Source organism: Amborella trichopoda, chromosome 8 (genome assembly GCF_054954075.1).
Source record: "Amborella trichopoda isolate Santa Cruz 75 chromosome 8, AtrichopodaSantaCruz75HAP2 v2.0, whole genome shotgun sequence".
Taxonomy (NCBI): Eukaryota; Viridiplantae; Streptophyta; class Magnoliopsida; order Amborellales; family Amborellaceae; genus Amborella; species Amborella trichopoda.
Genome location: NC_142343.1, coordinates 2,183,062 through 2,199,500, shown reverse-complemented (window position 1 = coordinate 2,199,500; position 16,439 = coordinate 2,183,062). Strand labels below are relative to the sequence as shown.

General features: G+C 38.9%; 1 protein-coding gene across 15 annotated transcripts; it reads right to left on the bottom strand.

The window, feature by feature from the left end:
* Nucleotides 1-4,891: 4,891 nt before the first annotated feature.
* Nucleotides 4,892-16,308, bottom strand: LOC18437831 (uncharacterized). Of its 15 annotated transcripts, none has more exons than XM_088873324.1 (5): nt 15,914-16,308; nt 11,680-15,541; nt 11,332-11,383; nt 5,488-5,718; nt 4,892-5,354 (listed from the first exon to the last, which is right to left on the bottom strand). In XM_088873324.1, exon 2 carries the CDS (start codon nt 15,520-15,522, stop codon nt 14,929-14,931), a length of 594 nt encoding a protein of 197 aa, XP_088729450.1. In that variant the 5' UTR covers nt 15,523-15,541; nt 15,914-16,308; the 3' UTR covers nt 4,892-5,354; nt 5,488-5,718; nt 11,332-11,383; nt 11,680-14,928. The 15 variants fall into 14 exon arrangements, with proteins under 15 accessions (XP_088729450.1, XP_088729447.1, XP_088729439.1 ...); XM_088873321.1 differs by lacking the exon at nt 15,914-16,308 and having other exon boundaries at nt 5,456-5,535; nt 5,639-5,718; nt 11,680-14,199; XM_088873313.1 differs by lacking the exon at nt 15,914-16,308 and having other exon boundaries at nt 5,488-5,535; nt 5,639-5,718; nt 11,680-14,199.
* Nucleotides 16,309-16,439: the final 131 nt, after the last annotated feature.

Genomic DNA, 16,439 nt, shown 5'->3' with positions numbered 1-16,439 from the left:
AGATAGGACTGGCAATGGGTCGTGCCCGTATTGGCCAGAGCCAGCACTTGTACCAAAGGTTCATTGGCTGAGACCCAACTCCACTGTTGGGCTAGGTGACCTAGGCTTGTTAATAGGGTCAACCCTAGGCCGGTCGATATTAATTCCTTTTTATTTCTAAATTTTTTATAAGAAAAAAACAACAACAACAAATAGCAAGGCCAAGGGGATGGCAAGCCCTGTCGTGCCCCCCTTGGCCAAGACACTGTCAATATCGGACATTAAGCCTAGACCTTAGGTCCAAACCCGCATTGGGCCAAACTTAGTGGCTCAGGTCCAAGCTGTCCCATACGAACCATCTGGCCAAACTTAGTGGTTCAGGCCTAGGTTGTCCGAGGCAATGCACATCACCTACTCACAATAGTTGACCATTTCTCTTTAAGATCTTTATTGAAAATTAATAAGAAAATGTTACTTATAATTTTTTTTTTTTTTACTATTTCTCAATAGACCTAAGGTTTTACAAACCTTATGATGGCTTGTTTTTTTGAAAAATATATCTTCGAACCCCTTATCCAATTTATCCCTTTTCACTACTCCCTTTCTGCCCTAAATAAAGACTAAAAGATGCCTTTATTGGCCTACTAAACTTCTCTATACAACGTATTTGATGGAGTGGGAGATAATAACTTGTACATAGAGAGATTTAGTAGCAGATAGATGTTGTCTTTTTAGTAATTAGGGTAAACAAAACAGTTAAAAAGGGTAAATTGTTAATACCCCATTTGATTTTCTAGGCAACGTCCTCAACTAATTTTTTTAGGAAAAAGTTTATATTAGATTACAAACTTATAATGTAGAGCTATGGATGCACCTCAAAAATTCATCGGAAAATGTAGTTTTAATGTTAAAAACTCCTTTGTTTGTTCATCTCAACATCGAGATGTATGACCATGAAAAATAAAAAAATTTTAAGTCTCAGAAATAGTACATTTTACAATATTATCTACACCGTCCATTTTCAATATTTTCATACGTTTATAGATCTACTTGATTTTAACCATTTTTTAAATTTAAAATTTTATAATTACATATAAAAATAGATTTTGAGATAATACTAAGGACATTTTACATCAAAATTATATATCATCATATAATTTGAAGGCGCACCTTACCTCTACAACTACGGATGCATCCGTATGCAAACTGCACCCATTTTTTTAACACAACTTTTACCCCAACAATTTTTTGCAAATACCCTCGAAATCAAAAAGTCATTGGTATCCAAATAAAAAAGTTATTGGTATTTTGAAAAAAGTGTCATTGTCTGTACACAATGACGTCACTTCCCCAGAAGATGCTCAATGACTAGAAAGAATGCCGAATCGAGTCTACCATGTACCGGACCGAGTGGGGATATTGCTGGACCGTACTTTGGCCGTATTGTCGGACCGCATGGGCCTGTTGCTGGATCGCATGGACCTATTGTTGGACTGCCCTTTGACAATGCCTGACTACTACATGGGCCTATTGCTGGGCCATTATTTGGAAGTGCCAGACCACTTTGGGATATTGCCAGACGGCTTGTTTATACTACCGAACCGTCTTTTTGTGTGTTATGGGAAAAGTTAAGTAGTCGGTTTTAGAAAAGAGAAAGAGGGCATCTTAGTCTTAAAAACTATAACTTTTTGACAAAGAGATATTTACTAGTAAAGTTTGTTTTGGGGGGTAAAAATTATGATAAAAAACTCGATTGGGGGTAGATTGCATAGAGAGAGAGAGATAGGTCAAAAGAGGTTTTTGTGATTTTCCCTATATTTTAAGAAACTAATGCGGCTACAAAGTTTTTAATACCCTGGTAATGAAAATAGGGCATACCGATATATTTTCTCACAGGTCACAATTAATTTCTCTCTCTAAGATGTACCCTCCCTAGCGTGCCTTTCATTGCAAACATCTTCTTTGAAAGACAATGTAATTTCTCTCTCTAGGTTTGTGCAACAAGGTAATTTCTCTCTCTAGGTTTGTGCAACAAGGTAATTTCTCTCTCTAGGTTTGTGCAACAATGTAATTTCTCTCTCTAGGTTTGTGCAACAAGGTAATTTCTCTCTCTAGGTTTGTGCATTGTTTTCACTTTTCACACATTCTCTCTAAAATGGATCTCCTTTGCGAGCAGACTTTCTCTCTCATCTGTTCATTAAACTCCTGTGGTTGGTCGCGGTTTTTTTCAAATGTTAGGTACAGTTTTTGTTATTTTCCCTTGTGGCTTGGTTGGTGGCGCCTTGGTGGTTGTTGGTACAGGGGATTTAGCACAGGTTTTTTAAACTCACATTTTCATTCTTTTTTAGCCTAGAGTCCTAATTTAAAAAGAATAAGAGGAAATATCAAGTGAAATGATGAAGGGAAAATTGAATTAACTTGTTTTGTGCTTTGAGGTATCACCTCAAAGATTTGATCTTAAAAAAATAAAAAATAAAAATTCTAAAAACTAATCTGAAATTGTATCCTCAGCTACTCTTTGAAGTTTTTATAGAGCCTAGACTCTAAACAATCAAATTAGAGCCTACGTCAAAAATTTCATTAGAAGGGGTTGTTTTGATGCTCAAATATCCTCAAATTGATCATCTCGACATCAATATGTATGGACATGAGAAAAAATAGATTTCAAGTTTTGAAAATAGTGCATCTTGTAACACATTTTTGGACCGTCAATTTTCATGATTTTCAAGTTTTCATATATCTGCTCAATCTACACTATTTTTTAAGATTTAAATTTTATAATTAAATATGAAAATATATTATAAGGCTATCACAAAGATTTCTAATATTAAAACCACATTTTTTGATGCTATTTGAAGGTGCGCTTTATTTTGATTGTTTAGAGCCTCGGCTCTATACAAACCACACCCATTCGTGAATGGGTAAGATATTTGGTATATTAATTTTATAGTCTATGCCTCTTTTTTCTTTTTTAGATGTGGGTTGTCTTAGATAGGCAGCGTCATAAAACTTTGCCAAAACTATTCTTGAATTCGAAATCTGCGGACCATAATTCGTATAGCTGACCTCAAATAGTTTGTAAAAAAAATTCGATCATGATGATGGTGATGATGGGTCTACAATAAATTTTTAAAAGACCTCATACTTTGGCTTTTTGAACTTGAATTTTAAGTCAATTGAATAAAGTTAGAATATCGTTGAGCCAATGAAGAATGAACGCCTCAGTTTTTTAGGCTCAAGAACCTCCAAGGTACTTTTTTTATTGGATATGATTGTTTTGGGTTCCTAAACCTGAAAATTGTGGAGTATACATGGTCATCTTGCTTAAATCAAGTCTAAATTTAAATTCATTGACCATCTTGATTATTTTTTAGTTCATTTAAGCATTTTAGTGGTAATTTTCCCATGTATTTTTTAACTATCTCAGAGAGAAATAAAAAAAGGCACATAATATTTACACTTAAACCTACCAAATGAAGATTTCCATTCAACAAATTAAGTATTTGTAATTCTTTTGCTCATGCGCACAGAAATACCTCAAATTATTTTAATTTCATTAAAATTCTCTCTCACATGGACATATGATATCTTCTATTCTGTCTACATGATATTTTCTCAAACCTAAAGTATTTGGTGAGTCAAGCGACTCATATGTAGATGTGTAGGCCCCTTAAACGTATATCTTAAGGATGAATTTTTTATCCAAAATTTTAAGATTGGTTAATCTCAACTATTGTGGTTATTATGTAGATGGAATTTTTGTTTATTAAAACTTAAAACTATATATTTTTTAAATATATCTTTTCACCCTCGATTAAGAGGTATGGTCTCTTTCTGACGTCCATCCCTAAAATGGACGTTTGATGCATGAGAGCCCGCACCAATTTTGGTGCCATTGACAAATTCAAATAAAATCAGCTAGTGAAGAACCCCTCAAAACCCATCAAGAAATGGTTTTGATTGGGTTGAGCAACCCGAGACCTTACGTAACGGGTAGACCTGACCTAGTTCAGGGTATGGGTCCAAAAATTAGACTCGATGGGTCGGATCCGGGTCCAAGTTGGACCCGAACAGTATTCAATTCTGAATCTGAGTCCGTTCAGGTCCCGATAGTCCCACATTTTCCAATTTATGAAAATACATTTAATTACATAGATAATTTTCGGCTCTAGGTCCTAATCTGTGTCCCACATTATATTTTTTGGAACAAGGTCCCATAATCGTTTTTCATGTCCAGGTCCCCATAATGACCCGACCCGTTGCCACCCCTAAGATTATCCTTGCTACAAGATTTTTAATTTAGGAATATTTACCAGATTTTATATTTTTTTAATTGAAAAATATGAAAAAGGAAGATGCACTCTACCCCCATTCACAAGATCCACCATCTCTTTCTGATGGTGGAGATTATTTCCATCTCTCTCTATTTCTTTTTGTTCTGACAATGTTACGAACTTTTATTGCTTAAAAAAAAGTTACATAAATTATTTCCATGTCCTTCTTGTGAAGATCATTTCCAACTCAATTGAGAACGGATGGTGGATACGGGTGCAAATGGGTCCACCTGACCTGTAAAGTCGGCACTTGGACCGGACCCAAGACCCAAATCCACACACCCACACACACGCATACCTGGGGTAAGGTCAGTTAACCGAGATCCAAAACTAGACTTGACTTGATCCGGATCTGTTAGAACCGGACCCAACCTATCATGCCCACTCCTAGAGTTCAGCGCCAAACGCCTTCAATAGACAAATCTATTTCCAACTTACTGTAATTTGAATCACCAAAAATGACAAATCTAACGTATTTTAGAACACCCATGTAAATTATAAAAAAAAAAAATTGTGATGAAATAGTTAGTTTTAGGGTTTCAAGATTGAATTTTCAGATCCATGAAGCAAAAGACAGCTAGACAACGGCAAAGATACATTGCATGGTTTGGACGTAATCCTTGTTTAAATGAAAGTATAAAACATGGAAGATCAAACAAATCATAAGGCTCTCTTGTACTATCTCACCTACCCCAAATTACAGGTCTCTTGTCCTCTAGTTTAAAGCAACTATATGCTCTCTCTCTCTAGTTCAAACCACTTGTATGCTCTCTCTCTCTCTCTCTCTCTCTCTCTCTCTCTCTCACACACACACAAGAGATCTGATGGTTTAGGGTGACTATACGCATTAGGAAAAAAACAAAAGAGAACAAGAAACATCAAAGAAGCTCTTTACAACCTGGAAAGAAGCAACAGTATAGAAATCCAAGAGGCTTCCTGCACTAAATTTCCACCTACTTTTCTTTAGCTCATGAGTCTTCTGCACCCAATTTTCTTACACTTCCAGTGTACATAAAGTCCTCTGCAGTTCTCTTCAGTCTCCTGTACATGACAATGATGGAAAATGAATACTGGAATAAGAGCTAGATCCAAAATCAACATTTAACTGGATGCAAATAATTTTTTTTAAAAGAGTTGAGCACAGGAAGAAGAAGGCGAAGAAGAAATCCAATACGAAATCCATCTAATGCTCATCCATTTCTTTGCACTTCTCTTCAGTCTCCTGTACATGCCAATAATGCAAAATGAATAATTGAATGAGAGGTAGATCCAAAATCAACATAGAACTGGATGCAAAAAAATAAAAATTTAAAAGAGTTGAGCACAGGAAGAAGAAGACGAAGAAGAAATCCAATACGAAATCCATCTGATGCTCATCCATTTCTCTACACTTCGCTTCAGTCTCCTTTATATGCCAATGATGCAAAATCAATAATGGAATAAGAGGTAGATCCAAAATCAACATAGAACTGGATGCAAATAACAAAAAATTTAAAAGAGTTGAGCACAGGAAGAAGAAGAAATCCAATACGAAATCCATCTAATGCTCATCCATTCTAAACAAAATTTCTAGTTATAATAATCGAAGCCATGGCAGTAATAGTAGCAACAACCAGAACAACAACATTAGGAGCTTTGTTTTCGACAGGTACAACAGCAACAACGACAACATGATGATAGTACGTTAAGAATCACAATATAGAGAGCTTTTTAAATGTAAGACCGTTTGGAATTCAAACTGCCTCAGGAACAGTTAATAGCAAAACTGGGTTCTGGCTCAGTTGCTTTCTATTTTTTATTTCTTACCTTGCAAAAAAATTTGTAAATAGAGAAACATTGGGGGAAAAACGTGAACTCGAAATGGGGGAACATAAACTTTGTAATCAATAAAACAGCCCGATTTTGAGGATCGACATGGAAGACACGAAGGAATGAGTCCCACAAACTTCAATGTTTGAGTTAAAAGTTCTAAGGAAAGCAAGAAAATCCACATCAACTATGAAAATCCATCTAAACCAATAATCCTAGTGCACAGACTCGTTTGACAAAAAAAAAACCTCGAAAGAGCAATGTAAATTATGTCCGCTCATGTGTTAACATCTATCACATGGAAAATCCATTATGGTTCTCAGAGGCTACAAGGTGATTTCAAGATCGATGGTTATTTCCAGAAAAGGCTGTCATGCTCATGGTTAAAGAGTTTCGATGAAGTTAGCATTGTGGATAGCCCATTGATAGGGGTGGCGATGAACCCGGACCCGACTTGGGACCCGAAGGGTAGGCCCGACCCGGGTCCAAGTATGGATCCAACAATTGGACCTGACAGGTTGGGTCGGGTCCAAATCTTGGACCGGAACACCATTTAGGTCCGGGTCCCGGTCCAGATCCAACATTATATTTTCGGATCCCAATTTATGAAATATATATAAATATAGATATTTTGATTTTTAGCAGCAATGTTTAAAAAAACGGTCCGCCTAGCGCCTAAGCGACCTGGACCAAAAATCCGACCCAGGCGGATCTACTTGTGCAGGCGCCCAGGGCTGTAAGGCCCTTTTCATTTTTTTAAATCACCAAAAGGGCAAAGGGGTCATTTTAACCCCAAGATTGTATAAAAACGATATGGGATTTATTCTTAACCCCCAAAGTCACCAAAAAAACCCTCAATATATGAAAACCAGTGTTTTAAAATGCGGCTGCATCATGCGGGATGCGCTCGCATCCGCATCGCAAACTGACGCATATGCGCTTTTGACAGATGCGGCCGCATAAGCGTCGCATCAGGCCGCATCCGGCATCATGGTCGCATCGCCTGCATCGCGCCCCGTCTGTTTTCCATAGAAAAAATTATTGATTTTGCCCCTCGGAGAAGGGCAAAATGGTCTTTTTGAACTTCCAAAGTTTAGGAAAACTGTTTGGGGGTTATTATACCCCCTAAACGAAGATTTCCAGTCACTTTTGGGGCTCTCTTTGCATCAAATCAAGGTAAAAAAAAAATTTGGCAAAATTTTTTTTTTCATCCAAATCTTCGATTTGGCAGTTGTTTGATACTTGGATGTTCATTTGATGCCTTTGATTGTTGATTTGGGGATGTTAAAGTGAATTTGTGATAAGAAATTGGGGATTTCAGAGGCCGTGAAGAAATCGAGCACTACTTCACAGAGACGGTAACTTTGTATTCCTTCTTGTACAATAATATTGTTATACTTATTTTTGGGACAATGTCTTCTTCCCAATCTTCTAGTAATAAGGATCCGGCTTGGAAATATGCTAAACTAAAAAATCCGAAAGATAGAAATTGTGTGATATGCTTGCCCTGTGGAAATACTTATACGGTGGTATTTTTTGACAAAAAGAGCATTTAGCCAGAATTTTTGAGAATGTAAGAGCATGCCCACAAGCTACAGATGATATAAAGAAGGAGATTACTTGATGCTATGCAATTATTTGATGATGTTGATATGTCTGAAGTTGCTATGAGGCAAAGGGGTACTCATACTCCAACCTCAAGAGAGGGGTTATAAATATTGGTGGTAGTGCTGAGAGAAGAACACCTCTCTCTAAGGGGCCAATGGATTCTTTTTTCACCCCTAGCCCCGAAATTGTGATTCAGGAACGAAAGAAAAAAACAAAACAAACTACAATTGAAAATAAATATATGAAAGAACAAAGGAAGTAGATATGTAAGTGGATTGCAAAGTGGATTTACATGGCCAACATTCCTTTTAATACTATAACTCTGGATAGTTTTGCATGTATGGTCCAAGCAATTGGGCAACATGGCCCAGGACTTATTCCTCTTTCACTACATGGTTATGGAGCCCTTGTTGAAGGATGTTGTATTTGATGTGAATAAAATTTTGATTTCTCAGAGAGAAGGGTGGGAGAAATATGGGGCCACTATCATGTGTGATGGTTGGTCTGATAGGAAATCAAGGGCATTCATTAATTTTTTGGTTAACTGCCCAACAGGTACTTTTTTTGCTAAGTCTATTGATGCATCAGACAAGTCACATGATGGTACATACTTATGTGGCTTGATAGATGAGATTGTCGATTTTGTTGAGGAGCAAAATGTGGTACAAATTATCACTGACAATGGTGCCAACTATGTTGCAGCTGGGCATTTCTTGACTTTGAAAAGGAAGCATATGTTTTGGATTCCTTGTGCAGCTCACTGTGTTAATCTTATGCTTAAAGAAATGGGTACAACATCTTTATTTAGTGGAGTGATTTCAATAGCGCTATGCTTGTTGTTGGATTTATTTACAATCACACCATAGTCTTAAGCATGATGAGGTCTTTTACAAAGAAGAGAGAATTAGTGAGACTGGGTATCACTAGATTTGCCACGTCATTTCTCACTCTTCGAAGCCTCACCAAGCAAAAAAGTGCCTTGATGACCATGTTTGCTTCAGAGCAATGGAGTCAAAGCAAAAGGTCAAAGCATAAGGATGAGAGAAAGGCTGAAAAAATTATTCTGAATACATCTTTTTGCAGTCAAATAATTCTTGCATTGGAGGTGGCTTACCCTTTAGTGAGAGTGCTTCGACTGGTTGATGGTGATGCGAAGCCTGCCATGGGCTACATAATGAGGCAATAACTAGGGCAAGAACTGAAATAAAAGATGTTTTAAAAGATGATAAAAATATGCGCAAGGCTACACTTGAAATTATTGATAGAAGATGGGATACGCAGCTTCACAGGCACCTCCATTCAGCCGGTTATTTTCTAAACCCATCTCTTCACTACAAGCACCCATCCATTGAGTCAGATCGTGTAATAAATGGTGGGTTCTTAGATGTGCTGGAGAGGTTGGTGCTAGACAAAGATATCCAGGATGAGATCCAGAGCCATGAATTGATTAAGTTCAAGTTAGCCTTGGGAAACTTTGGGAGAGATATTGCCACTCAAAATAGGGACACTACAGATCCAGGTAAAGGCCAAAAGCCCAAAAATAATGTTACTTGTCTCTTACTTTATGTATAGTTCCATTGTTTATTCTATACCTCTAATTTTTAACTATATTTTAAATTATAAAATATTATACAGCTGCATGGTGGGCATTATATGGAAGCGAGACACCAAATCTACAACGTCTCGCTATTCGAGTGTTGAATCTCAGATGTAGCTCATCTAGTTGTGAGCGCAATTGGAGTGCATTTGAGCATGTAAGTCCTTTACTCCTTATTCTTTAATCCTTATTTCTTGAATTTCAATTTTCTAATCTAAAATCTAATTTATCTAATTTCAAATTTCTACCACAGCTTCATACAAAAAAAAAAAATAGGTTGGAGCAAAAAAAGTTGAAAGATTTGGTTTATGTGCGGTATAACGAGCAGCTTAGGGAGAGGTATGAAAATCGCACGAAGCTCAACCCTATTCAATTATATGAAGCTGATGGTGATTCCATAAGTAAGTGGACCATTGATCCAAGACAAGAGCGTGTGTTTGAGGGTGAGGATCTTACATGGCTTGATGTCAAGCTAGCAACAGAGTCTAATGAAGAAGATCAACCTAACACTAGAGCACAAAGGAGTAGAGGAGTTGCTGGGTCTAGTGGCACTCGCACATTAGCTTCAGAGGTCGAGGAGGAAGCTGACTCAGAGGAGACCGATGAAGAAGAATACATGGAGGCCGTCGAGGATGATATTGATGATGCGCATGACGACTCTCAAGATGACTTGTCTGATTGATATTTGAAAAAATGAAGTTCGAATTTCAAATTGACTCTCAAAATGGATGATTGCATTAAGTTATTAACTATTAACTCTTCTTGAGCTTAACTTTTGATTTGTATTTTGTAATATCATTATTTTGTGCTTATGGTTCTACTTATGGTTGTTGCTGGTTGTGCTTAATTATAGTTGTGCTTATGGTGCAAATTTGTGCTTATGGTGTTGATTGTTGAATGTTTTATGAAGTTGGTTTCAAGTTTCTAGTTTCTATCAGGGGATAGTGGATAACTGGATACAGAATCTCCGATAGCGAATAGTTTTGAAGTTAATCATTAAACTAAAATACTTATTATCACATATATCACATTCATATTTTTTCTATGCATTAACTTATTTTTTTACAATTTTTTTACATTTATTGACCGCATCATCGCGATGCACCCACATCCGGGCCGCATCGAGCCGCATTGGCCCCCCACCGCATCAGGGCCGCATCCCGCATTTTAAAACACTGATGAAAACCCCCAAAGTGAAAAAAAACTACAAGGCGCCCGAGGTTCTAAGCGCCCGTCTAGGCACTGGGTGCCAGGCAGGCCGCTTCAAGTTGGCCTAGCGTTGTTTGAAACCTAGTTTTTAGGTTGGGTCCAGGTCCCATTATATTACCCAACCCAGACCATTGACTATATCTGCCAGAGGAGGATTTACTTAATGAAATATGCTTCTTTAATATTTAAATCAAACATTGCGGCATGAAGTTGTTGCTATCTAAAGGTGTAGGGTGGTGCATCTATTCCCACAAAAGACTAAAAATGGGTTACGACATCCATGAAAATGTTATGCCTGACAGGATATATTCAGCATAAGTAATCAAAACTGGAGTACTGGAACTAGAAAACACAATTATGGTAAAAAGGAAAGAATTGCTGCATAATTCTATAGTAAACAAAGAAAGAAGTAATTGTTAATAATGGAACTCAAGTTTTTTTTTTTTTTTTTTTTTTGTGTGTGTGTTTATTTTATTTTTTTTTTGGTGGGGGGGGGAGGGGGTTGAGGGGTGGGGCTGGGGGTTTTGTTGTGGGAAGCAGGGTTCAGTGGGATCTTTTCAACCAGAAACAATTGAAGCAAGGAAAATAAGGGTAAAGGAACCATCGCTAATAGATCAAGAAAAAGAAACACTAGTAAAATGTCTAAAATAAAGTTTCTTCTGAAGGGAAAGAGCAATTTCAAACCCCACAACAAGAATGGCAAAATAGTCCTTACAAACCCCCTATTATTAAAAAAAGTAATGTAGTCCCGCATGAGCAAATTTATGAAAGGAGAAGTTATTCAGAGAAGCTTACCATAGAGGAAAGGTATCCAAGTCATTTGTACGTAAGCTCAGGGCCATCTACTCTGTTTTGGAAAAAACGTGTCAAGTCAATCACTCATTTATGGTCTAAAACAGGACAAGTTTTCATCATTAATTATCCAAAACCACGACAATTATGGAAATTTTATCATTTGCAGTTATGAAGCAACACATTCATATATTAAAGATCAGCCATATGATACTAAAAATAAGGGTATCAGACATAGACATCTTAAACCAACCAAAGCAAAAAAACAGAAGGATAATCAAATTCTTAGCGACAGATTAATCCATAAACAGGAATACCTAAAAAAATAAAAAGAGGAGCCAATGAACTTACATTGTCAATGGCAAACACAGGAACACGCATATCCAACACCATATTTAGCTTTAATCTAAATGAACATCATCAGCTCTGGCCTGCTGAATATATCATTCCCCTCGTCCTCCAACACAGGATAAGCCGCCACAAGCCCATCTTGCGAAACAATGTACAAAGAATTATAGATCTTCCAATAAACCTCTCTAACTATTCTAGCTGGATGAAACGACCCTTGAAGAGAGTAGTGTAGAACAGCAGCAGGACCCAGAGCCACTCTCATCCCTTCAATTGCTTCCGTGACTGCATTAATTACATGGGACGAGGTCTCGAATATATTTGGCCACACATAATTCAGCAGGTGAACCAAAGCATCCTCACAACCCAACCCTGCAACACCCAAAGCCATGTGCTTCACAGCAGAGGCAGCAGTCTGCCGATGAACCAGGTCCGTGTCCATTAGAGCATCCTCAAGCAATGGAGTCACTGCATATATATAATCCTTACCCTCTCCCCAATATACTCAAACAAGAAAGAGAGAGATTTGAGAACCCCATTTTGCATATTAAGGTCGGGAACCCTATACTCATCCACCAGAGCGGGCAAGACTGTGAACGGGGAACAGGTCTCAGCAACAATGGCAATCGCCACAGTGGTGCACACACGATTTTGCCTCTCCTGAACCTTGAGGTTCTTCAAAAGGGTGGCCAAGACATCTTGTGGCCCTATGGCCTTAGCAATATACCCAAAGGTGTTAACAGTGGCCCTTTGGATTCCCTTTTTGTGGGCCTTGAGCATTTCAAGAAGCTCAAAACAAATCCTCATCAACTCTCTTGCAGGCATAAACTCTGTCCCGCGATCGGCAATCCTTCCGACAAGGTCAATGCAGTTCGCTTGCACCTTCTCATGTCGATTCTTCAATATGGGGGTCAATCGGGGGAGCAAATCTTTGTTGGCAGGAGTCATTTTTGTCATTCCAATAACATTCACAATAGCCTTCAATGCCCCAAGTATCGAACCCAAGACTTCAGGGTATTCTTCTCCAAGATCCTCATAAAGCACCACACCCAGGTGACCCATTAATTGTTCCTCTTGGCATTGCTTCATAACCACTGCAATTCTAGAAATAAGGTCAGCAGCTTGCTGCCTCACTTTTGCACTCTTATTATTCAAACGCCATTTAATGATAAAACATATTTGGGGCAGGAAGGGCTTCACTCTCTGCCCTAGGGCATTGATCACTGCTCCAAACCCATTGAGCAGAACATTAGCATCATCGCTTGTTTGCTCTCGGAAAGCATATAAGATTCCATCGATTAAGTTCTCCTCCAAGCGAGGATTTATATCAGGAGCCCCCAAGTTAGCAACCACTTTCTCGATCGTCTCCCTAACCATACGCCTGTATGGCTCACTCTCATCTTTGAGGTCCCCAACAACCCTTCCGATAATATCAGCCACACCAACATCATTTGCAATTTCAACAGTGGTATCGACCAACTGCCTATAATTGCGACGATCCATAGCCATCCTCCTGACCCAAAAGTTTCTGAACATTCTGGCAAAACCTCGGTCCTGATAAAATCAACCTCCACCCCCTCAGTGCTCACACACTGCTTAACAACCTTCAAAACATTCTTCTTCATCTCCTCATCCGGAGACTGGAACTCTCGAATCAATATGACCATAACTTCCTTTGTGTAGTAGCTGGCATACATTGGATCCATGAGGGGGATGATAAAACCAATGGCCTTCAAGAAAGCAGCAAGGACCTTGCCCCTATGAGACCTTATACCTTTCCACAAAGGCTTCAAAACTGAATCGAAACTCTCAATACCATAAGGAGCAGCAGCTTCAGCAAGGGAAGCAAGTGACAAAGCAGTAATGGTTCTCACCTTTTGGTTCTCATCATTCAACCCATGCTCTATGATCTGCACTAAATACCTCAGATGGGGAAGAACTGCACAACCCATGAGAATAGCAATCTGCTGCACAATCTTAGTACCAGTGTGCCTAGCTTGCCATGATTTCTTACTCTGACAGACTGCCTTCAAAAAGGGCTATAGTGCAGGAATACCAAGGGCAGAAGCCACAACACTGAAGGCCCTTGCCGTTGTATTCCTTACATACTCATCCATGTTATCAATATCAGGCCTCATAGCTGAAATCATGGTAGCCAAACCAGCAGCCTTGCTAAGATTCGAAATAATCTCTCTTCCCTCAACTCTAGCATAGTAATCCTCATCAATTAGGAGTGGCACAATAACGACCAGTATCTTGTGCACAAAAGGCCTGACTAGTTCATCAAGCTTGTAAAGCACCCTATCGATGACTTTAACCAAAAGATGCCTCTCCTGGTCCTCGAGAGTAGGCGACATTAGCAAGGGCAAAATTCTGTTAAAAAGTGGACCTGCCCGAAATTCTCGAGCCTTATCAGTGAGCTGCCTAAGTGCTGTTTTCCTTTGTGGGGGGTACCATTCTTCACCTTCATCAGGAGTTTCATGATCTTCCTCTCCTTTTGCTCTTCTGTTGACAATTCCTCTTGATCTTCCTCATTCAACAAAGCCCCAAAGTATTGATAATCCTCAGGCTTCATAAATGGCAGCCCACCAGGAGCCTCTTTGGGCACATCAAACTGCTCGCCCCTATTCTCTTCAGGAATCGAATACAAAGGCGTACCCATAGGGGTTGGGGTGGTAAGGAGCTTCCTTGCTGGTGTTCTTATAGGTACATATGAAGCCGGTGGCTCCAAAATCTTATAACCCTCTTGAGGAAACATCGCATCCAACTCCTCATCACTCAGAGGCCTATTCCACTCACCTATATCCTTCTCCCACCTCAACAAATTATACTGTTCAGGTGTTATCGCTCCTCTTAGATTAATGGCACCAGGTGTTGGAGTAGCAAGATCAACAGCCCCAACTGGCGTAAAGGCAGTTGGGGTAGCACCGGGAAGAGGAGCAGCAGAACCCATTGTTGCAGGGGTCTCATCCCATCGAGATCTTTGTCTTTTGGGTGTTGGGGTACCCATACCCGAAAGCTTTGGAGTGGCATTCCAAGCCATACCTGCTGGTGTGGCACCAGGCGTGACACCACCAACTGGTGTAGCATCGGAATCAGCCAACCTTGGTGTTGGTGTCTCATCCCAGCTATTTCGCCTTGACCCACTAGCTGCAGTTGCAGCTTCAGCTCGACCAGGAGTTGGAGTAGCATCCCATCGGCTTATCCCTGGTGTAGCATCGGGTGCATCCCAATCTGAAACTTTTGGTTTTTTCACACTTTCTTGAGCCTCTTGAGATTGGTCCCATCGATTTCTTCGTTTTTAGCACCCCCAGCTTGAGAAACACCCGTGCTTGCCTTCTCTTTCTCATCTTGCTCTTGCTTCTTCGCAAGCAGTTTCTCCTCTCTTTCCTTGTCTTTCTCTCTCTTCAAAAATTCCTCTTGCATGATTTTGGCAAAGCCACTCTTTGATTCATCAGGGCTCTTGTCTCCCATCGCAAAGGCATCGTTTCGATCAGGCGAGATTATTCGATTGAGCCTTCTCCTTCTATAATCATCTTCTCCGTCAATGATTCTTTGGGGTTTTTTGAAACCCATGTCATCTTCTTCGCCCACTTTGGGCATCTCATTTAAGACAGATTTTGGGGCAATGTATGAAGCAAGTTTGCGAGTAACTGCACGCTCACCTGCGTCTAGATTTTCTTCCTCCTCGTCATTGACAGGGATCGAGAGTCCATAGCCTTCAAATTTGTTGCCCCCACCATAGAGATCGGCATCAAATGTCACACTAGTTAGGGAAGCGAGCTCCTTCTCCTTCGTCCTCCTCTCTTCCTGAATCCTGGCAACCTCTTCATCTGAGGTCGCCATTGTGTATCATTCCCTTTGGCTGCAACAGCAATGAGAAATGACAACATCAGTAAAACCAGCAGGGCAAGAAGTGCTGAGATAAGTATGAGTAAATAGAAACACATCACGGATTCTAATCATAAACCATAGAATCTACAGCAAAATAATTTACTCCTCTTTAAACTGATATTTTTGCTCAAAAAATAAGCAAATCCTTGCAATTTTAAAAAGAATTGGATATTAGAACCAGAATCTCTTCAAATCAACTGAGGTTATACTTGCAAAAACAACGTGACGGACAAAAACAAAAAAAACAAAAAGCTCCAATTTTCAGGGGAAAAAAACACAGATTTACGAGAAATAAGCACAAAACTTAACTAAAAACATAATTCCAAAAATAATTTTTAGTTACCCGTCTAAACAACAAGAACCACGCGAATGAGTCCTACCGGTCTAAACAACAAGAACCACGCGAATGAGTCCCTTGTTTATGGAGGGTCTCTTCTTCAAAAAAACACTGTAACAAGTCTTAGTTTCTTCTTCTTCATATGGATAGGGTTTACATGAGTCAGCCGTCTCATATGTACATGTACGGCCTCCCTCTAAAATTCACGGATTTGTTGTACAAAATTTTTGGGATTCATCATTTAAACCAAGCTACTCATAAATATGAAAAAAACAAATATGAAATTTAAAATGGATAGGGTTACTATGAGTTACACTCATATGTACTTGTGCGTCCTCTTTCTAAAGTGCACCTTAAACATTGTAAATTTATATAATTAAATTTAGATAAAACAATATGTGAATATAAATATAAATAAAATACAATTAATTTATAATAACGTTATGAAATCTCAACCATTGAAAGGTTGCTTGTGCACCACTGTAGCTATCTATATGTGTGGACCGGATGCATTGAAAGGTTGCTTGTGCAC

What these genes read in the sequence shown, in the direction of transcription:
- LOC18437831 (XM_088873311.1), bottom strand. Translation starts at nt 13,212, where the DNA reads ATGTTCAGAAACTTTTGGGTCAGGAGGATGGCTATGGATCGTCGCAAT.